At 39.3% G+C, this 23,588-nt stretch overlaps 1 protein-coding gene across 2 annotated transcripts in view; it reads right to left on the bottom strand.

The window, feature by feature from the left end:
* LOC124612542 (mitogen-activated protein kinase p38b) overlaps positions 1–23,588 on the bottom strand; it is a 105,469-nt gene that overhangs the window by 71,354 nt on the left and 10,527 nt on the right. For both annotated transcript variants that reach the window (XM_047140813.1, XM_047140812.1), the window contains exon 2: positions 13,135–13,264. In XM_047140813.1, coding sequence (XP_046996769.1) covers positions 13,135–13,264 — 130 coding nt within the window. The remainder of the gene's footprint in view (positions 1–13,134; positions 13,265–23,588) is intronic.

Raw genomic sequence — 23,588 nt, forward strand, 5'->3', positions numbered from 1 at the left:
TGAGTACTAAGAAGTAAGTGCAAAGTCCCAAGTGACTGGAAAAAAGTGCAGGTGATTCCTATTCATAATACGGGTAAAATAAGGGACCCATAAAATTACAGACCAAATCCTTAACAATGGTTTGCAGCAGAATTCGTGAACATATTCCAAGATTTAATGTAACAAATTTGCTTCAGGTGCAAAAGCTTCTGTCCACAAATTAGCATGGGCTTATATTATAAGCTGACATGGTGCCCCACTGCAAACTATTAACAAATGTCTAAACACACAGAACAGGTTCCTCAACATGTGAGTGGATTGAAGACTGTAATAGAGCTGAGTGTGTTGTCCTCGGTGGTGGATGATCATTAGTGACAAGGGTACCTGGATGGACTGCCCCTGGGAAACATAATAGTACCACTCTTATTCCCTATATAAATGACCTGACGAACAAGGTGAGCAGCGATCTGTAGTTGTTTGCTGATGAGGCTGTGCTGCACAGGAAGGTGTAGTTCGTGAGTGACTACAGGAGGATGCAAGATGACAGACAAAATTTCTAGTTGGTGTGATTAACGGCAGCTTGCTCTAAACATAGAAAAATTTAAGTTAATGCTGAAGAGTAGGAAAAGCAATCCTGTAATATTCAAATACAGCATTAGTAGGGTGTAGCTTGACACAGCCACTTCAATTAAATATCTAGTCTTAATGTTGCAAGGCAATATGAAATTGAATGAGCACTTCTGGTTGGTAGTAGGGAAGTCAAATGCTCATCTTCATTTTGTTGGAAGAATCCCGTAATGTTCAAATACAATATAACAGTCACATTGATTAAATATCTAGGCATAACACTGCAAAGTGACACGAAATAGAATGAGCATGTATTGATGGTAGTCTAGAAGCCAAATACTCATCATCGGTTTACTGAGAGGATTTTAGGAAAATATAGCTCACCTACAACAGAGAATGCTTGTAGAATAGTAGCGTGACATACTCTTTAATGCTCCTAGAGTGTTTGGGATCCCCATCAGGTAAATTTAAAGGAATACATCAAAGTAATTCAGAGGCATGCTGCTAGATCTGTTACCAATATGTTCGATCATCATGTGAGTATTACTGAGACACTTCATGAACTCAAATGGTAATCCTTGGAGGGTTGATGGTGTTCTTTTTGCACATATTCATTGATGATAACTTCACAATCTGGACTCAGGGCCAAGACAGCCTATCTTTGTTCCTTCACAACCTCAACACCTTCTCTCCCATCCACTTCATACGGTCCTCCTCAAAGCAGCGTGCCACCTTCCTAGATATTGAATTCCTCCTCTCTGATAGCTCCATCCACACCTCTGTCCACATTAAACCCACCAACCACCAACAGTACCTGCATTTTTACAGCTGTCATCTCTTTCACACCAAACCATCCCTCCCATTCAGCCTGTCCATCTGGCAACAGCATAGCTGCAAGGACAGAAACTCCCTTGCTCAGTATGCTGGGGGTCTCACCAAAGTCTTCACAGACAGGCACTATCTTGCAGACCTAGTCTGCAAACAGATCTTCTGTGTCATTTCCGTTCACACCCCCAATCCTCCCACCAACCCCAAGAACCAGCCACAAAGGAGTGTCCCTTTCATCACCCAATACCATCCCAGACTGGAATAAATGAACAACATCCTTCACCAGGGCTTTGATTCTCTATCATCATGCACTGAAATGAGGAACATCCTACCCGTGATACTTCTCAGCCTCCTAAAGAGGTGTTCTGTCGCCCAGCCAATCTCCACAACATCCTAGTCCATCCCTATGCCACTCCCAATCCCAACCCCTTTCCACAAGGGTCATATTCTTGTGGAAGACCCAATCCATTCATCCAGTACTTCCTATTCCAGTCCTGTCACAGTTTTATCCTATCCCATCGGGGGCTGAGCCACTTGTGAAAGCAGCCGTGTCATTTATCAGCTCTGCTGCAACCATTGCACAGCTTTTTATGTTTGTGTTACTACCAACCACCTGTCCACCAGGCAGAACAGTCACTGTCAAACTGTGGCCAAGAGGAAGACAAACCACCCTGTGGCACAATATGCAGCTGAACGTAACACACTAGATTCCAATGGCTGCTTCACTACCTGAGCCACCTGGACTCTTCCCTCCACCACCAGCTTTTCTGAACTGTGCAGATGGGAGTTATCCTTACAACACATTCTCCGCTCCCGCAATTATCCCAGCCTCAACCTTTGGTAACATACTGTCCCCAAAACCTCCACCCAACAGTTTCCAACCCCTCTTTCCTACCAGCTCCTCCCCATTCTCATCCCCCACTCTGTTTATTTGCAGCCCCCTGTCAAAGTAACCATATGTCTTTCCCCATTCCTCTCCTTTTTTCCCTACCTCCCTCCCCCACAATTTCCTGATGGGGTGTCTGTTGACAGTCTAGTCCCTGCACACTCCAACAGACAGCATTCACTTCTCTCTCCACCCGTACACTACATCTCTTCCCTTTCTTCACCTCATCCAGATTGCTGCTTACATCCCAGATGATAGATGCATTCCAGCCTATGATGCCGGAGTTGGCAGTCATGTACACATGAGGTGTGCTTGCTTCTGTGTGTGAATGGTATGTGTTGCTCTTTTACTGATGAAGACTGTGGCCAAAAGCTTTATGTAAGTGTCTTAATTGTGCCTGCCTTCAACTTGACAAATTTTTCCTGCACTGTTGAAATTCCTGTCTGGAGTTTCCATTGTTTGATTATAGTTATTGTATCAATACTGAGATAAGGAGAAGTCTGGTCATACCATATCTTATAGTCCTTTCTCCCTAAGCTCCTACATCATCAAAACTCTGAAAAGTATTGTTAAAACATGACTGATTGGTATACTAGCTGTAACACAGCTATGTTTACATACACACTCTGAAAGCCACTGTATGGTGCATGGTAGAGTGTACCTTGTACTACTACAAGTCATACAAAGAGAAAGAGAGTGAGAGTGAGAGAGAGAGAGAGAGAGGGGGGGGGGGAGGGGAGGGGGGGTATGTTTTTTTTTTTTTTTTTTTTTTTTTTTTTTTTTTTTTTTTTTTTTTTTTTTAATTTATCTGTGAGTGGAACAGGAAAGGAAATCACTACTAGCAGTACAAGGTATCCTCTATAATGAACCAAACAGTGGCTTGCAAAGTATGTATGTAGAAGTAGCTGTGTTCCAGCTAGTATACCAGTCAGTCATGTTTTAAAAATACTTTTCAGAGTATTGATGATGTAGGAGCTTGGAGAGAAAGGACTGTAAGATATGGGATGTTCAGATTCCTCCTTGTCTCAGTACTGGCCCAATGTCTTTGTGATCTGTGTTGTCAAGAGAGATTATGGAGGCCACATTTCATTGAAGACATGTAGCAGGCAGAAGTGTTCAAACTCCTGATGGCACATACGAGAGCATCAGGTAAGAAATGTCAACCCCAGGGGAGATGTTAAACTTTTGCTCAATTTCCAGTTGAAGTTCCTACATACTAACATTTTAACGGGAGTGCATAAAAATTAATTTTCCACCATGGGACCAAAGAAAACTTTTTGTGGGTTAATAGATAAGGGGTGATTATGTCCACAAAGTTTTCTTTTCAACTTGAAACTCCATTTGTAATGTTACGAACATATTTCCTGTTCATAAACCTCTTAAGTTTCCATCATATGCCTATCATGTTAGAACTGTAGTTTAGTAAGGTACAGAATGACAGCAAACTGTCTCTTTTGGCATTGTTTCAAGAATTACTGCTATCAACATGTTTGTATTTTGGAAAATGCGTGTGGATTGCTGTCTAAATACTCTAAATATTGCTCTAGCCCTCACCATACCAAACAATAAGACTGATTACTGCAATGCAATGTTATTGGAATGGTCGTAGAAGTTGCTCTCTCTAATGTAAAAATAAAGCAGGGGCCTGTCATACATCTAATGAGTTAGGGAAGGAGATTAGTCATTTTCTTTTAACCATGTCAAATGGCCTTCACTATTCTATTTGTCACAGTTCATTTGACTGGATCAATTACATGGTGCAGGCGAGGCAAGTTTGCTATTAATGTGATCAGGATGAAATAATGATTCAATCACATGAGGTTTTTAAAGACTTCATAGTCACGTATCAGAGAGAGAGATGAACAGATAAAAATAGCTGCAACTGAGCTTCTGAAATAAGAAGTTGATACCAAAATGTGGAAAATGTCACTTAAGAATAAAGATTTTTGCTTTATGTTGGTAAGAAAATTAATGAGTCATTAAAGTAACAATATTATGAGAAGGAAAGTTGCTACTCGCCATATAGTGGAGATACTGAGTTAGTCTGAATCACAAATGTCTTTCACCTGGCAGCCTCTAGCTGTAACATGAGCACTGAGGTTGCTACAAAGTAATTGAGATGGTTGGATCTCTGTTAATATTTTCTGCCATACAAAATTTAAGTAGCTGATCTATGTGGACTGCTAAGGGTTGAATATACAGTCTTCTAAATGGAACAAGTGGTGTGGCATTTGGTTCCAGTTGACCTCAGTCAGCTTGATACATTAGTCTTAAGCTGAGCTTACATACATCAAGTCTTGGGAATTATTTTGAGTCAGAGTATTGTCCCTAAGGTGCTCCAAACTTGGCTGATATGTTATGGACAGTTTAAGTATTGTGAATAGTTATGGTAACAAATCGAGTACTGTTGAGTTATCTGGAACCATGTTGTTCTCTCCTCCTGCCATTTATGAATAACATGGGCTTGTGGCACCCTCAAAAACATGCTTTTGCCCGTCACTTGCAATCTCAGGCAAGGGTAGGCTTTGATGACTACACTGCCAGGAAGTGTTACTAATGTCACACATTTGACGTGACATCTGGGATTTGCCTACTACTTGTGACATTTGAAGCTGGGAAATAATGTGGACCACTCTTAACTTTCTCACTGTATGGGTAAGAATCTGCTACTCTAGACCCCCTTCTATTCTGGTACTGCGAACTACATTCACATTCTGAGCCATTCTTCTTCTACGATACTCTATGCCCAGTCTGTCTGCGATAAAATGCATGCCATTTCTGTTAGCACATAGCTGTAGGTTAGCATGGGAGGAGAAGAGGGGGAGTCTCACCACATTCCAAATGCTTAATTAGGATATACTCGCTAGCTGATACGTCAAAAGTAGCAATAATTACAGCACAGGCTTAAGGTGGTAAAATGCGTCGATTCAGGTTTTACGTCACTTTTTAAGAAAATGATTTTTGTAATTCTTGAGCATCAACAGTCAATAATATATGTGAAGATCAAAATATGGGTTTGCTTATCTTTCATTGGCTTCTTGGCACAATGCTTTATGCTAACAACAGTAGCAGCTGGCTGTTGATTTAATTCTGTAAACAGGCTTATTTCTGTCAACATTTTGGAGGACTCCTTGGCTGGGGAACCACATGCCTAAGAACATAGGCATCATCAAAATATTTTTCCTGGCATATAATACTTGCATTCACTAACACGTTAACACTTGCAGATGATTTCATTTCAATGGAATTACGTTCTTGTCAGTGTTATACATGTAAACAATATCATTTATGAAAGGTGACAGCCTTAAAATAGTTTCCTAATAATCACAGGGTGTAATTTCCCTCAGTTCTTGCCCTTTTCCCCCATCAAAAACTTCCATGATCCCACACCCATGACTGCACATGCGCTTCTGAAATGCACTTGAAGGATCAGTATTTGCTATGGGAGTAATCACACTATTCACCATTTCATCCTTGTTATAGGATGAGGCACTGGCTGGAACAACTATTGAATCCTCATATCTCCACCATGTTACTTTATTTTGCACTACGTAGCATGGCAGCATTCTTGCTTGGTCATTTTCAGCACTGATCAACTTGGATTGGGTCTGACATGGCAATGTCCATGGTGCATCCAATGAAATGATATTGGTAGATGCGACAAATACCGGTGGATTGACAATCCGCAGGGTATCACATAATTCTTTCGCTAACGAGTTTTCGAGAGTTCCTGCCAATGACTGTAGGTTTTCATCATACCAACAGATTCCAGCTAACATAGTGGTTTGCTGAAAGTATGGGAACATTACTCTAATATTGTAGTATCAAAAAACCTTGGGTGTGAGTAATAACGAGTGGTTGCTTTCGGACAAAGTCTTCAAAAGGTCACGTAAATTGGGAAACCTTGAATACGATGATGGGAAGTCAGTCAAGTAATAATGCTCTACTAAGAGAGAGAATTTCAACACCATGTACAGACTTTCATGTGAGCACTGACATTCATGTTAAGATATTATGTGGTACACACTATACTGCACTTTCACTGTCACTCTCCCATGAACATGTCTGGACACCTCTTAACCATGTTTCCTTTAATAACAATCTGGAAAGGAGAGATTGCTACTCACCACATAGAGGAGGCATTGAGTCAGTGACAGGTCAGACTGTGACTGACTTTAACATGAGCAGCAATCAAGTTGAGCTGAGTAGTGGAGGTAAGGGAGAGATGTGGGGTGTGGAGGGCAAGGGATAGCAGGGTAGAGGCAGCGGAAGGTGCTACTGCTGCCAGTAGGGCGTGTGGGAATATGAGTAATGGTTGACAATTCATAATATGGATCATAATAAAATATGTTAAAATAATTTTGCAAACACTTCATTTCATTAGAGTAAGACAATAGACCTATAACAATAGGAAGAATACTTTCGGATTAATCTTTAACAACTAACTCACTGCTGTTACGTTGATCTTTGCCCTATAGATAATACTGATACTGACAAAGTTTAATTTTCATTGTTATTGAAGGTTTTAACAAAAGTACACATAGTGAACTAATAATAACAGTAGAGCAGCAAGGATCACTAATGAAAAAAATCAAATGTACTACAGAATAAGACCTGAAATTACATCAAATAGTGGCAAGAAACACCACCTGCAGTATTGCAAAGAGAGAATTTTTTTTGAGTTTGCAATGGCCATTTATTGCAAAATTGTCACCTGACTTAGATTTCTAGCTGATAAGTGTAACACACTAGAAGCTTTCTGACAAATGACATTCATAGTTGAAGATTGTAGAAAAAATGAAAATGAGGAAATGATTTGTAATCTATTAGTTTCACGCATTTTTCATTTGATAGTTAACGATTTTCTTCAGTAGCTAAAGATTTCACTGGCCAATGAGACACCTAAGAATGGAATAATTAAATGTTAGTAATTACCGTCACATTAGGGGACTGGACTGCTCAGCCATTAGTCCCTTCAGCTGTAGGATGCTGGTACACCAGTCGTGACAAAGTGATGGAAAGGTGGCACCTTTCCACTGACATTGAGGTCTTGTTGCAAGATAAGTTACTGCAACATATCATGTAAAACATGGGCTAACCAGAGAACCTGAGTTCTATGTTGATGATAGTCTTGGAGAATAAGGATGCAAGAGGGTTTACCAGGAGGTTCTACAGGTCATTTTTGAAGGGAAAGGCACACCATTCATGCATACCTGGCTCAAATTAAAGATTGGTGTTAAGATGTACTCAGGTCATTCACAATTTTTCATCTGGAGTAAAGTTGGTACTCCACCTTCACAGTATACATATTAGACCAACAATATTGCGACGAGTTTAGAGATATCGGAGGTAGATGGAGAACCTAGTTGGAGATCCATTCCAAACTGATTCTTCCTTACCCAATCAATCCATTACGGAACTCGGGAGATAATTAAATTTTTGTGGAAGGAGTCACTTCCTTTCATGACAGAGACAGCTCACCTGACAGTAATTTCACTGTCAGGTGTATGGGGAGTAAGCAGTTGTTAAGATTCAACTTCCTCTTCAGGTTGGACAAGAGTGTGCACCCTGAGTACATGGGCAACTGTAGAGGCAGTACCACATTAGCACTGGGGTAGATCTGCTCACTGTGGGATAAAGTTTGGACACACCTGATGTGGCAATGTGAAGTCTGTGTATTGTGGCAGGTTCTTTCGTAAAGGTCCATTTACAAGTTTTGCAATTGACCATTGTAACGTTAAATATTCTTAATTACTAAGTGATTGTTGTGGCTTGCCACTGTCCTTATTATGCCTTTATGATGAAATACCACAGTTGTACTCTCATATCAGTGCAACACATTGCAAGGTCTTTTGATTACTGTTATACACTCCTAGATTTCGATGACAATTTCATTTCCTAAAATGCCCATGTGCCTTGGTAAGTGAATAAACATGATCAGGATGCCATCTCTGTCTGCAAGTACTGAGTTTTATGCCTGTGTGATTTACTGATCAGCAACCTGTGGGGCAAGTCATTGCATCACAACACTGGAGGATATTCTCATTTGCTCGGTATTGATGTGTTTCAGAGGTCGAGTAATGGCTACGAACTCAGCAGAGAGCACAACTGGTTGTGGCACCTTTGGGTTCTTTCACCTGCTGTTCTTTCTTATTTGACTATGTTTATTGATTTATTAAGTGGTGCAGCAATAGACTGGCTGGGTGAGATTAAGATATGTGAACACAAAATAAGCAGTCTCGCATACGCAGACGACTTAGTTGTGATGGCAGATTCGATTGAAAATTTGCAAAGTAATATTTCAGAGCTAGATCAGAAATGTAAGGACTATGGTACGAAGATTAGCATCTCCAAAACGAAAGTAACGTCAGTGGGAAAGAGATATAAATGGATTGAGTGCCAAATAGGAGGAACAAAGTTAGAACAGGTGGACAGTTTCAAGTACTTAGGATGCATATTCTCACAGGATGGTAACATAGTGAAAGAACTGGAAGCACGGTGTAGTAAAGCTAATGCAGTGAGCTCTCAGCTACGATCTACTATCTTCTGCAAGAAGGAAGTCAGTACCACGACTAAGTTATCTGTGCACCGTTCAATCTTTCGACCAACTTTGTTGTATGGGAGCGAAAGCTGGGTGGATTCAGGTTACCTTACCAATAAGGTTGAGGTTACGGATATGAAAGTAGCTAGGATGATTGCAGGTACTAGTAGATGGGAACAATGGCAGGAGGGTGTCCACAATGAGGAAATCAAAGAAAAACTGGGAATGAATTCTATAGATGTAGCAGTCAGGGCAAACAGGCTTAGATGGTGGGGGCATGTTACATGCATGGGAGAAGCAAGGTTACCCAAGAGACTCATGGGTTCAGCAGTAGAGGGTAGGAGGAGTCGGGGTAGACCAAGGAGAAGGTAACTGGATTCGGTTAAGAATGATTTTGAAGTAATAGGTTTAACATCAGAAGAGGCATCAATGTTAGCACTGAATGGGGGATCATGGAGTAATTTTATAAGGGGGACTATGCTCCAGATTGAACGCTGAAAGGCATAATCAGTCTTAAATGATGATGATGATGATGATGATGTTGTGCAGCTCCACAGTTTCATTTGTAGGTACACAAGCAGATATTAGTAATCATATAAAAGTTTCTGTGCTGGCGATTTTGGAGTGATATGTTTGGCCACTGTTGTCAATGACTTCATACATGCAATGGGCTGTGCTGCTTTGTGTCTCTCTATGGCATCTGCTGATTATTTAGTAGATTCTCTTTCTGTCCATGAAGGCTGGACACTGTCAAATATGGGCACTCTTTGCGTTACTCTTGGTGGGCTTGTGTGCAGCCCCAAATGTAATAACACTGAACCATTTACATTGAGCAATAACAGTCTGGTAGCTTCTGTCCACTGGAAGTGAGTATGCTGCTCATTCTTTTCTTTATATTTCTGATATCCACTACTCATCTTCCTCCACCTTCTATAGTTCTTTTGTGGTGCTGACCAAAATATCCTTACAGTATATGACTCCTTCATTGGAATTACGTCAGGTGTGCTATTGAGGTGGCCAAATTCATTCATCTTTGGGAACTAGATCACTGGAGGCTAGTCTTTCATGGGACCCATTCATTATTATTCATTCATCATTCCTTTTTATCTAATTGCACAATAACATGTCTGTATAAATTTTAATTTATTTTTATATGACTAGTAATTAAAAGTAAAAGACATTATTTCATTAAAAATGTAATTCAGTATTTGGTAATTAACATGTCCATTGTTAATATATATGGAAATGCAAGTAAAAAGATTACAGTTAGTTACATCTGAAAAAGTAACTTCACATTTACAAAACTGCTATGCTACACAATCAGCTATTGGTACCTATACAGATGACAGAATTGTTTTACTGTTAACAGAGTCCGATAACTCCCAATTTTCAAAGCCAATTTATTGAGATTTTTGACAATTGCTTAGTGCTGCTTGAGGAAATCAATCTCGGGAACAAACTTTCAAATCCTAAAAGTAAAGCAAACCGAAATACAACAGTCTGTAAAGTCCTCTCATTAAATATCATTTGTGCGTTCACCTGAAGACACAAACTGGAACAAAAAAAGTTGGAGACTTGAGTAAATGAAGCAGATTAGAATGCGCCTGAGGTAGTCAGACTGCCCTTTAATCCCTTTAAAGGATTACCAGGTCTGCCTCAGGAGCTGAAAAGTGAAGTTGGCATAGGGAACTGTTTTGATAAATTAACTTAATTTCATACTCCACTTGCCTGTCCTCCTCCGTATTTCCATTTTAGTACTACACGCATCTTTCCTGCCAGTGCACCTGCATATACTTTCCCCTTCTCTGCTTACTTCCTCCCCCTCTCCCCCTGCACCCCTTCCAAGCAGACCTGTCCTGTCTCCACCACATCCCCGCACACTCCCACAAGTAGCACTAACGTCTTTCCCCACCTTACCCTGCTATCCCCCCTCCCACAGTCCCATACCTCTCACGTACACCTACTATCCACCCTAGCAAACATTGCTAGCCCTCTCAGACGCAATCAGCCCTTAGTGCTGAGGAGTGATAGTGGCCGTGTGTGTGTGAGTTGCACTTGTGTGAATGTGTGTAGTGTTCTACATCTGATATAGGACTTATTCTGACAACTGAATGTTTATGGCATTATTTTTCACTGTGCCTGTCTGTGACCAAACATATCCTCTATGTGGTGAATAATAGTTTATCATTTTCATATTGTTGTTATACAGCCTGGATTTTCCACTGCTTGATTCCAAACTAAAATAAAGTTACAGATAAATGTTATTTGTAAATGCCTAAGTGGCATTTCATTTTCAAAAAAATGCGCTGGCACATAAATAATAATAATAATAATAATAATGCAATGAATAGTGAATTGTTGTCTTACTTTCAGTCAACAATTATAGCAAAATTATAAATTATCAGTCATGGATGCTGAACAGTGTAAAAGAACTAGATGTAATGATTCTGAGAAAGGTTTGAAACTAAACAAGAATAGGTGAATGCAACGAATGAAATGAGCTGTAATTGAATATAAGAAGTGTGCAGCTAACACTACTAATGAGTGACCACCCAAAAACAAGAGACAACAAACAGAACCAAGACCGACCAAACAAAACCGAAGTCGGAATACGAGGGACCTGAAGGGAATAGTGAACAATCTTTTCTTAGAAGTCATTCCTTAGTTCTTCCACTCAGTTCAGTGAACTGTTCCCTAGTGAATGACCCATCTCTAGTGTGTTACAATGAGTGTATAACACACTCCACAGGCTGTTTAGCATCCAAGAGCTATGGTACTTGATCAGCCATGTTTTTTTTTTTTTTTTTTTTTTTTTTTTTTAAATGAGAACATAGGTTTTTCATTCTTTTCAACAATCCCGATACAGTTTCCAAAACTTTGCGCACATTGAAGGGCGACAATTATTCATAGGTGCCTCTGTCTCTTTTGAGAAAAAGGCAAATGTTGATTACCACTATGGCTGACCTGTTACAACTATTTTTATACATGAAACTTTCTGGCAAATTACAACTGTGTGCCAGATCAAGACTCGAACTTGGGACCAGTGGTAGAACACTTGCCTGCAAAAGGCAAAGGTCCCAAGTTCAAGTCTTGATGCGGCACACAGTTTTAGTCTGCCAGGAGGTTTCATATCATAGCACACTCCGCTGTGAAGTGATAATTTCATTCTATATTTTTATACATGTTAAATCTGTTGTCCTGAAGGCTATCTATTTGATCTCATTTTGGGTGTTGTACTGCTGATAGTAAACTCTTACCATGAACAGTGGTTCTGGCTAAGTTAGTAGAGTCCATAGTTATTCCACAAGCAACAGCTGGGGAAAGGGTGATAAATCTATGCAAAGCCCCACATCTCTGGTGGAAAACAGTGTATATAGACAATGTCTCCAATCTATCAGTGGTATGAAAGAATATAATTATACACTGTATTATGTGTATTGTACTATTATAAATATAAGCTAAATTGTTTTACACTATAGAGGAACCTACTTGTAGTGCCCTTTTGAAAAATAATATGTACAGACATGTGACTGGTCCATATGTTGTTATGAAAGAATGTAAATATTTTACTGTATATGTGTAATGTAATCTAAATTTTCCTGACAATGTCCGAAAACTTTTTATTATATGGACAGAAAATAAATAAATAAATAAACAAGCCTAAAGAGAACTGGAATGTGACATGCCCTAAAGTTGCACACAATGACTGTTCCTCCTCAGAGCCATCATCCACATTGGCACACAGCTCACCTTGAGATTGTGGTTTATATACACACTCAAGTGTTTACTGAATTAAGCTCAGAGCTTAAGGCATAAGACAGCTGACAGTGTTGATCTGCAACCCCCCTTCCCATCTCTCCCCCCCCTTTTTTTTTTTTTTTTGGAAACCCCAGAGCCACCAAATGTAAGCTCCTTGGGGAAAAAGGAAGTAGAGGACAGTCAGAAGCTCAAATTATATTGCAGAATAGGTAATACCATTGCGATGGCAAGGGGCTCGTGTTCGCTCACAGTCAAACTGTGAACCCCTTGCACAAGAATCATTTAGAACTATGTGTCTTTCTCTTGACAGGAAAAGAGGGAAGGTATGAAAGAGAGGGGTGATCACGCAGATTATCCCTGCTTCCTGTTACTCACCGTCCACCATATTGGGCTTCCTACTCTCTCTGTGAAGATGGAACTGATTCTACCGAAAGTTGGGCTTTCCTTGAGTGTGTCTTGTATACATATTTCTACAGGATGTACTTGAAGTTGAAAATACTGTCTTTCTTTGTGCAAAATTAACATTTCTGTATTCCATTTTTCTTGTTTCATGAAATTAGCATCTACTACTTACATTTTCATGGTTCATATGCTTCAACATTCTCAATTCCCTATATGTTCTTTTCGCATGGATTGCAGACTGGAACGGACGTGCTAGTTTTTTTATAGCAACCTTTATTTGAAGTTTTGTATCAAATGCAGAGCTGAAAAAAGAAAATGAACAATAAATGATTAATTTGCAAGGAGCATCAACCAAAATCACTGATAACACAACCACATATTGGAAGCATAGGCACTGATCTAACAATAAGACTTCTGTCCTACAATTATGTTCACACCAGGGTAATTCCATGAGAAGCAGAGGTTTTATTACATCTGTAACACTTACTGTACGTTTGTTTAGTGGCAAATGAAAACAGCCTGTTTCATCAAACTTTGGCTATACATTGTTCATATTTTGGTCTATCTGTTTATTTTCATGTTAATACATCTTTGTCGATTGACAAATGTAATGTCCATAACCACAGAATCACCCAGCAGCAAATTAAAGCAAAACAAAAAGTTAATAAGTGGAATGTGTCACACTTCAGCAATGTATAAACCCTACAGTCAAAAGATCATGTGTACAATTAAGTTAACACTAATATTACACACTTTTAATAAGAAAATTTGAGTATGTTTTTCGTGCAATTGATTTAAGAACTATGACAGCAACAAACTTTCTCAACTTTGATAATATCATAATTTGCACAACATAAAAGAACTTTGACTGCAAGAAGGTTCAAAACATAGAGCATAGAAATTTTCATTCACTTGTTATCAAGAGAAAGGTGGGTAAAAGTTTCTCAGATGCATGAATGTTTGAGAAGTGCTGATATTTTCAATTATTATTTTGAAACATTGTTTCTTCTCAAAACACAGGGGTTGGTAACAAAAGCCCAAAAGTACAGACATGGATAACAAGAGGCATAAAAGTCTCAAGCAGCACAAAAAGAGAACTGTTGATTTTTTTAAAAAAAAAGTACCACAACATATCCCCTCTCCTTAACAGTTATAAAACAAAATATATTCATATAATAGAGGGAGACATTCCACGTGGGAAAAATATATCTAAAAACAAAGATGATGTAACTTACCAAATGAAAGTGTTGGTATGTTGATAGACACACAAACACAAACACACACACACACACACACACACACAAAATTCAAGCTTTCGCAACCCACGGTTCTTTCCTGATGAAGCAACCGTGGGTTGCGAAAGCTTGAATTTTGTGTGTGTGTGTGTGTTTGTGTTTATTTATGTGTGCCTATCAACATACCAACGCTTTCATTTGGTAAGTTACAAAATATATTCAGATACACAAACAAGTCATACAACAGACAAAAAGAATGGATAATGATAAGTTTGTGTCACAGTCAGAAAATAAAAGCACTGGAGAGTAATAAAACAGGAAGGAAATAGCAAAAAGGAAAATATCGCCCTGAACTGTGACAACAAGAGATTGCAAATCTCTTCATTCAGTTCTATGCAGACAAAACTAAAAATCTAATAATCTAATAATCAGAAGTAAGAGAGGTAGTCCACACATCCACCAGAACAAAGTAAATTCTTGCCTCTATGCAATCTCTCACTATGAAACAACCCCAAAAGAAATCATCCACATAGCAAAAACCATCAAAAAATGTCCTCGGGAACTGATGATCTTTCAGATTTTATAATTTACAAACTGTAGACCAGTCTCTTTATTATCAAGTTTTGCTAAAATCACTGAAAGAATCATGTGTAACAAGGTTAATGAAATTCCTGGACAAGGACATATTCCTTACTGATGGTCAGCATGGCTTCTAGAAAAATAAATCTATGATTAATTCGCTCTATAATTTTTTACAAAACACGCTAGAAGCAATGGACAAAAAACAAAATGCTGCTGGAATTTTCTTAGATCTAAGTGAAGCTTTTGACATTTTGGACTACAAAATCCTGTTGGAAAGGCTAGAAAAAAGTATGGCATTACAGGAACTGCATTATAACGGTTCTGCTCATACTTAACAAATAAGAAACAGAAAGTAATAACAACACATGAAACTAACTGATAGCACTAAGAAAATATTTTTCAGATGCAGGAAAAATAAAAAGTGGATCCCTCAAGGATCCACCTCGAGCCTAATCTTTTTCGTTTTCCTTCTGTACATAGCCAACTCGGATCTAAGCACTGAATCACAAGTAAATACCATGTTAGCTGATGATACTAGCATCTTTGTTACAGTGAAAACCTCCAGACAACTACCAAACATAAATAAAGCTACAGACTGGCTAAATGACTGGTTATATGGAAATAAGCTAATAATAAATACATCCAAAACAACTTTTTAAAACTTCTGTTTAATGGGGGAAGTTGCCATAACTTATGTGACAAATGTCAGCGGAGTGATGACACCCTCATTGGAAACATAATGTTTAGGAATATGGCTTCAACATGATTTTGAATGGTGAATACACGTAACAAAAGCAAATGTGACACAGAAAAGAGTATGCGCCAACCTACATTTACTTCCACACAAAGCAAGATTCCACACTGTTTCAACTGCATACTTTGCCCAGTTCCACAGAATTCTAAAATATGGGACTACATTCTGGGGTAGTGCAACTGTTAGCTCAGTCATCATCTTGAACCAAAAAACAACTACTGTATAAGAGCAATGCACCATGCATGACAAACAGATTCCTGCAGACCCCTCTTTCAAAAGTCTTCAGTCCTCCCCCTTCCTTGCATCTTTTATTTCAGAAAAACATAAATAAGTTATAAAGAATTTAAAAGAGATAAAACATAATATCATGCAAAATACAAACTACATTCCAGTCAGTAAGGACAGCAACCTGGGAAAAACAACTGTCTGTATGCCTCTGCACGAGCTATAATTCCTCTTATGAGGCCCCCCCTCATCCCTTTCGATCTAAGAAGCCTGGTCCTAGACTGAAGAAACTGGCAAGCAATGTTGCTAATGCAGATTTACAGATACAAATGTGCACAAATCAGGCAATTCAAATGGACTTTATATTTATAGCTTTTATTGATCCAGACTTTTAGCAACATTTACTTCACTTTGTTGCTTCATTCTTCACTTTTCTTAGCTCTTACATCTTTTACCCTCAGCTCTCAACCAAAGAGCTTAGACCTACTGACCAAACAATCAGAGAAAAACAGTGTGGTCACTAATGACTCATGTCAACATGAGTAAATGATGGAGTATTAACAGTGTAACTGTTTTGAGATACACAATTGTGTGGCAGGTATAAATTAAATTTAAAGAGTATTACAGTTTTTAAATTTGTTACACTCCTGCAATTTCATCATTTAAAAAACTATTATAACGAAGTTTTTGGTATCTCAAAGAGTACCCCAGCTAGAACTGTTTCAATACTTCATATATTTTTCATATTGAAAAATAGGTATATATAACTCTGGTAAAACAAAACAAGATATGTAGCAAGTATTCAGATTGGAAATATGAGTCAGGAGGCATAACGCAATAAGCCTGATGGATAAGCAGTATCTACGAGGGGAGACTATCTCACTTATCACTAAATACACAGTAAAAATAAACTCACATACAAACATGAAAGATAACATGTGATTAGTCTACTCAGTACATGTAATTCATACTCTTGACACAAGAATAGCATCTTTCCAGTGGGCCACTGGGCACTTTAACTAAACATGATTCTGATTTATTCTCAGCCAGGTCTAAAGAAGTAATCCATAACCCAAACAATGGTTTTGTGCCCTAGCATGGTTCAATAAGCAAAGTCTCATTTGAAGTGGTATATAACTGTATTCTCCCAGCAAGTTATGAGAGCACTCCCCCCCCCCCCCCCCCCTCTCTCTCTCTCTCTCTCTCTCTCTCTCTCTGTTAGGCATCAAAGTTCTATCAAGTGCCTGGAAAAAATTGCCAATGACCTGACAGTCATGTCTTTAACCCTGATTATTACTAATATGACACTTAGCTGACGAAGAACACCAACCGACAACACAGGGGAATTAGTGTGACCAAAAATCTGACAATTTGGTGTTGTAAATACAAATTACAACCAACTTTGCAAATAACATTGTGTCAAATATTTTTCTCTGAAATTAACAACTTTGTTCTAGAAGTACAGCTGGTGATATAGCCTAATGCGTGAAAACTTCCGAAATGGAATTTTCAACCCGTAACACAGTGTGAACTGTTGAGTAACTTCCTGATAGATTAAAACTGTGTACCAGACCAAAACTCAAATCTGAAACCTTGCCTTTTGTGAGCAATGCTCTGACTAACACTGTTTGACTATCACACCTGGATGAAAGGCCAACACTGAGGATGGCTTAGGTACAGCCTATGATTTGTTGGTTAGAGCATTGATCACAAAATGCAAGGTTTCAAGTTCGGGTTTTGGTCTGCTACGCAGTTTTACCCTGTCAGGAAGTTACTCAACAGTGTGTTTGGGAAGTAGCTGAAAAGTTACTGACAGAATTAAAGATGCTGCAGTGGATCACGAGATGTGCTTGTACTGCTCAGATGGTAAGAGAATTGTTGATTTGAGTCTTGGACTATATTACGGTTTTGATCTGTCAATGTTTCATGTGAAAGCTTCTTTTAAAACCTTTACCAAACGTCACTTTGCCACAATAAGTGTGGCAAAATACTATATCAAAACACCTGTATCTCCTATATGATAAACCATTTGGACTAATGTACTAACTCTAATGTACCCACATCACCCAATCATGACAAAAACTTTCACAACCAAGTTTCAACATATTTGACTAAAAGAACTCCAAGAAGTATGGACTGCATACTGAGAGCTACAATGTTGTACAATTACCAATAACAAGGACAGAGAGATACATGTCCAATATTTGGTAAACAGAATCCTAAGTTATAAGGTGGGGATGACTTCTAAAATGAGACTTTACATGGAATAACTCATTATGAATGCATTCAGTAGACAAAATCTTAGCCGCACTATCAAAATAGTGTATCAGTTGAGAGTAAAGCACTGCTCAGACCCTGTTAGTACATATAGTAATAAAAAAAATACACACACCACCCAGGAAAATATACTTGCAAAAATGTAATTTTGAGTATGAACACTTTAGTGTAAAAATTCAATCTGGGCACCTAGTCTCACTGGAGTGAACATTCATTCCAGCCCTGGGTCATTAAATTCATATATGCTCAGTCCAGCACCACGAAGAACTGTTTAGTATGGATTATGATTATAACGGCTGTTCCCCAATAGCAGCTCAAAAAATAGATAAGCAAGAACACTGACTGTCAACAACAGCAACAGTGATAATATTTTCTAGGTAGTTCTAGTAATGAATTGGTGTCATTGTATCGCAAAATATGGCACTCTAGCCTTAGCACAGCAGCTCTCATGATGGGGATAATCTAAATAGTTCAGGTAGATGATTCTTTGCAATTTGTGACTAATACTGCCTTAGCCTGTTTTGGAACTGATAAATGCTCTGCAAAGGTTACAGAAGGCTATTCAAATAGGACCAAGACATTATGCACTTTGTTCTTGGATCTGCAATTTGAGAACGACCATTTTAACTTGGGTCCATGGTGGTTGAAACCAGTCATAAAACTGATGAAAAAATTTTTAATTGGCTGAAGTTCACAACCTTTAGAGTGGTATCCACCATACATAATCCAGTTAGGTTTAAAATCCGATGTGGTTGCTTATATCTACATGTATTGTTTACTCAGATAAAAGCTTCAAATCCACTCTTTTTGGGCCACTTTTCCAACCAAATATTATGAACTTCAGTTGATATAACGTAGTTGAAAATGACTGGATGTTTAACAGAAAAATCAACTACACTCAGAGGGTGAAATGCTGTTAGCAGCCACATAAAAACAGATTAAGAGTTTAAACACACACTTGAGGATCAACACTCCCTCACATTAAAATGTGCGACAGCACTTGACATCACCTGCCGGTCCAAGTAATATGCTGCAAGAGAAGAATAGAGTAGAGTAAAATGAGTAAGTATCTTTGGAAGCCCAATTCATGAAACTACTAAAGCATATTACACCTCAAGGTAGTACAGTAAGGTTACTCTAAACAGGGGAAAAAAAACAACCACCAATAAGATGGAAGCCAAAATTAAAGATTTTTTTCTGATCATTAGCACAAGAGCCAAGTCTCAGATGGAGAAAAATATAGTCAAATCTTACACTGAACAAAACAGTACCTATTTCAGAATCCATCTCAATCAATTTAGGAAACTATACAAAACCCAGATGGAAGGATGAGAAATTGTACCAGTGATGTCACCATCAGATTTCTTTTTAAGACTGAGTTGGCAGGACTGATCTGTAGCACAGCTTAAGGTCTGTGTTAGTTGAGAGACAACTGGCTGGGAGTTGGCTAAGCCAACAAATGTGATACAATACTAGGCTATTTCTTTAATGAAGCTTATACTGACACGACTAATAACATAACACAGCAAAAACCAAGGTCTAGGTTATCTAGAACGTGTAGAATAGTTTAAGAATTACCTTTACCACGTCTTGGTCTTTTATGATGTAATTTTGTTTTCGTAACCCTAAAAGCTGCATGGTTTCTTATTAACTGACTCCACTTGAAACAACTCATAATGCACATACTTATCTCTGATTGGCAAGGGATACTCCTTGCTCCAACAATCGACAAGATGTATTCTGAAATGTCTGAATGATTTTGGAATGTATGCAATAATGGCTTAATCTGTCAAAGCCTCAATATAACCTACCACACACCAGGTACAATCTTTATGCTGAAATACAGGAATCTGTCTATACAGAATCCAGTATGCCTAGCTAAGCATACAGTTTTGCGTTTTATGATGATCCCTTTCCATCACAGCTTAATAAAGAAAAGTGGATGGTCATTTGAATACAAGGCTTACTCTGTTCCAAATTGAACAGTGTCAACAGAAGCAGAAGGAGAGATCAACTGATAATATCTATCTTTTTCCTATGGATGCATTTCATCTGTTTAATTTAAAAGGTACATATTGTTTAGATGATCTTTGGGGAAAGGGTAGGGGGCCAGGGGTGGGGGAAGGGTGAAGACGATGAGGAGGAAGGCATGCACAAAATGGCATTCAGAATGAGATATTTTCACTCTGCAGTGGAGTGTGCGCTGATATGAAACTTCCTGGCAGATTAAAACTGTGTGCCGGACCGAGACTCAAACTCGGGACCTTCGCCTTTCGCGGGCAAGTGCTCTACCGACTGAGCTACCCAAGCACGACTCACGCCCCGTCCTCACAGCCTTACTTCTGCCAGTACCTCGTCTCATACCTTCCAAACTTTACAGAAGCTCTCCTGCGAACCATTGTCTTTAATGGCCATGAAATGGATGTGTGATCACTGATATTATTTTTCAGAGCCCAAGAAAATAATACCCACGTATATGCCATAAAGCAGAGAGGTGAGAACAGAACATGAAACATGAAAATAACTAACTTAGTCTCCTTTCACTCCTGTGAGACATACTTTTAATATGTCCCTAAATCCGAATGGGCTCATTAAGAATGAAAAGGGCTAAAGACATACTGTTACAACTACAGTGGTAATTCCACCTTACTATGGCATGTAAAATACTCTCTATGATATTGTTAATCACACTTGGAAAATGTACATAGTACATCCTGGTAACTACCCAACAAGCATCTGCAAGGTACGAATGATGAGTATCAACTGAGAACGTTGGGTGCTGACCACCTGGTGTATCATTTTGGTGCATTATGGAGGCATATGTAATCATCACACTCCTCTCTTGTAGTCATTTGTAAATGACACATTTATTTCAAGGAAGCTATGGGAAAAGTTAGTACATCTAATATTTTTATTGACACAATCACACAAAAGTTTTATACTGTTACTGGTCACCAGTGGCACCATCAGAACAACTGAAGCACATCAGGATTGGCTTCAGGTAGTGCTTCTAATGGTTAACAGTATAAAATGTTTGCGTGCCTCTGTCAATGAAAATTTCGATTGTACAAAATGAAAGAACCAATCAGTCTCCTGACAAGACATACACATTTTTTTCCCATGGAAAAGATGTGATAAACATCACAAGGACTTGCACAAACTTTTCACTGCCTTTAAATATACAAATGATATAACCCACCAAAAGAGCCTTTGCAGTTATCATGAAAATGTTTCAAGCACTCAAAGTGCTGATTAAACTAACATAATTGGTGGCAGGTGAAGAGGTAAGTCAGAGGTTTCAAATGAACTGCAAGCTCAGGTGCAGTGATGCGTAAGTTTACTCACTCTAAGGCTGGAAAGGGTCATCAAGAACAAAGACAGAACCAGTGCAACAGAGTAGAGCTGAAAGGACATTGCGACCTGTGAGTCAACACAGAAAACCATTGTGAGTGTTGAACTAAGATAAACTGAAAAGTATGACAGAAAATATTATGCAGCATGCTGCAAAAGTGAAATTATGGACCAATGAATGACTGACTCTGTGTGTGTGTGTGTGTGTGTGTGTGTGTGTTGTAACGTGATGGACTACATTGTCTGAAAGTGGACTACTAAGGTTAAAATATGGAATAAATTCAGACACCTGGGAGTTTAATTCACCACTTTTACTGAACTGGTCCTTAATTCAAAGGAGACAAGGCAAATGGAAGAAGACTATTTTTCAGGCCTGCTCTCCCCCCCCCCCCCCCCAACCACGCAGGCACGCGTACACACACACACACACACACACACACACACACACACACACACACACACACACACACACACACACACAGAGAGAGAGAGAGAGAGAGAGAGAGAGAGAGAGAGAGAGAGAGAGAGAGAGAGAGAGAGAGAAATCCAGTCGAGTTGTACAGAACAAATGTAAGATCTACATCAATATCATTCACTCAAATGAAACTAACAAAGAGAAGGAAAGTAGCTACTCACCATATAGCAGAGATGCCGAGTCGCAGATAGGCACAACAACAAAGACTCGTAATTAAAGCTTTTGGCCATTGGCCTTCGTCAACAATACACACACATAAGAGAGCACGCGTGCGCGCTAGTATTGTGGGGGTGGCGGACATTGAACTGCTGCAGGTTACACGGAGAGTGGGGGAGAGATCGAGAGGGGGTGTGGGGTGGGGAGTAGTGGAAAAGGAGAGAAATAAAAAGACTGGGTGTGGTGGTGGAATGACGGCTGTGTAGTGCTGGTACTTAGTTGAATCAGTGCCACCCTCTAAGTGAAGTTTATCCCACAACAACACGCTTTCATGCTGGCAAATCGTGCTGTAGTTAGATCTTAAAACTAACCCAGCACACTGAACATGGTTTTGAACGTGGTGAGAGTATTGGAGTCGCTTTTGTTGATCTAACAGCTGCATAAGACACTGTGAAGCATAAGAAACTGTTAAAGAAATTATACAACCTTACTAAGGACTACCAACTAACATCCCTTATTAGTACCATCCTTCAGAACAGAAAATTCTAACTTCATTACAGGGTAAGAGGAGTAGATGGTGGACACAGAAGAACAGACTTCCCCAAGGCAGTATGCTTGCTCCAGTACTGTACAATATATACATAAACGATCAGCCAATACCAGCAAGTACTACGCTCTTTCATCTATGCCAATGACACAGCAGTAGCTGTTCAGGGGCCAACCTTTAAAGAAGTAGAGGGAAAACTGTCTCTAGCAATGGATGAACTCTCCAAGTACTATGATGCCAACCACCTGAAGCCCGATCCCAGTAAAACTGAAGTAGAAGGCACCTCTACGTACAAAACAGGGAAGTGCCGCAAAAGCCGGACATCATACGGCGAGGAGAGTAACTGTAAAATTGCCCAACACCAGTCTACCTAGGTGTCACACTGGACAGGGCTCTAGCATACAGCAATGTCTAAACATAAAGTCATTGCTCGCAGTGGGATACTTAAGAAGCTGATTGGCAGCAGCTGGGGAGTCAATCCGCACCTTGTAAGGACTTCTGCACCTGCGCTTTGTGTATCAGTCACTGCATATGCTGCTCCCATGTGGAACGCTTCAACTCATGCTAAGCAAGTCGATATTGTGGTCAACAATACTGCAAGGATCATCTCAAGATGCTTGAAGCCAACACCAGTGCAGAAACTGTATCCGATTATTGGAATAACCTCACCCAATATCCAGAGGGCCACTGCTGCAATCCCGCAAGTTTCCTTGCTAGGACTGCGCCACTGGAGACAATTCGTCTTGCAACATGGAAGAGCTCACTGCCCGTAGATGTACCACCAAAAGAACTAGCTCCTGGTGCAAACCTACAATAGCCCGTGCAGAGGTTCCTCAACAGCCTAAGAGTGGGCGTCCAACCGATGCAAGACCAATCTGATGAAATGGGAAATCCTTCCAGCGAGTGCAGACACCTCTTGCAACTGCAGGGCTGAAGAAGATCCAAGCCACCTACTTGTATGCCTCTCCTGGATACTGGAAAAACCGTGCTCAATACAAGATTTTTACGAAGGAAATGACAAAGC

The sequence above is a fragment of the Schistocerca americana genome, chromosome 4, assembly GCF_021461395.2.
Source record: "Schistocerca americana isolate TAMUIC-IGC-003095 chromosome 4, iqSchAmer2.1, whole genome shotgun sequence".
Lineage (NCBI taxonomy): Eukaryota > Metazoa > Arthropoda > Insecta > Orthoptera > Acrididae > Schistocerca > Schistocerca americana.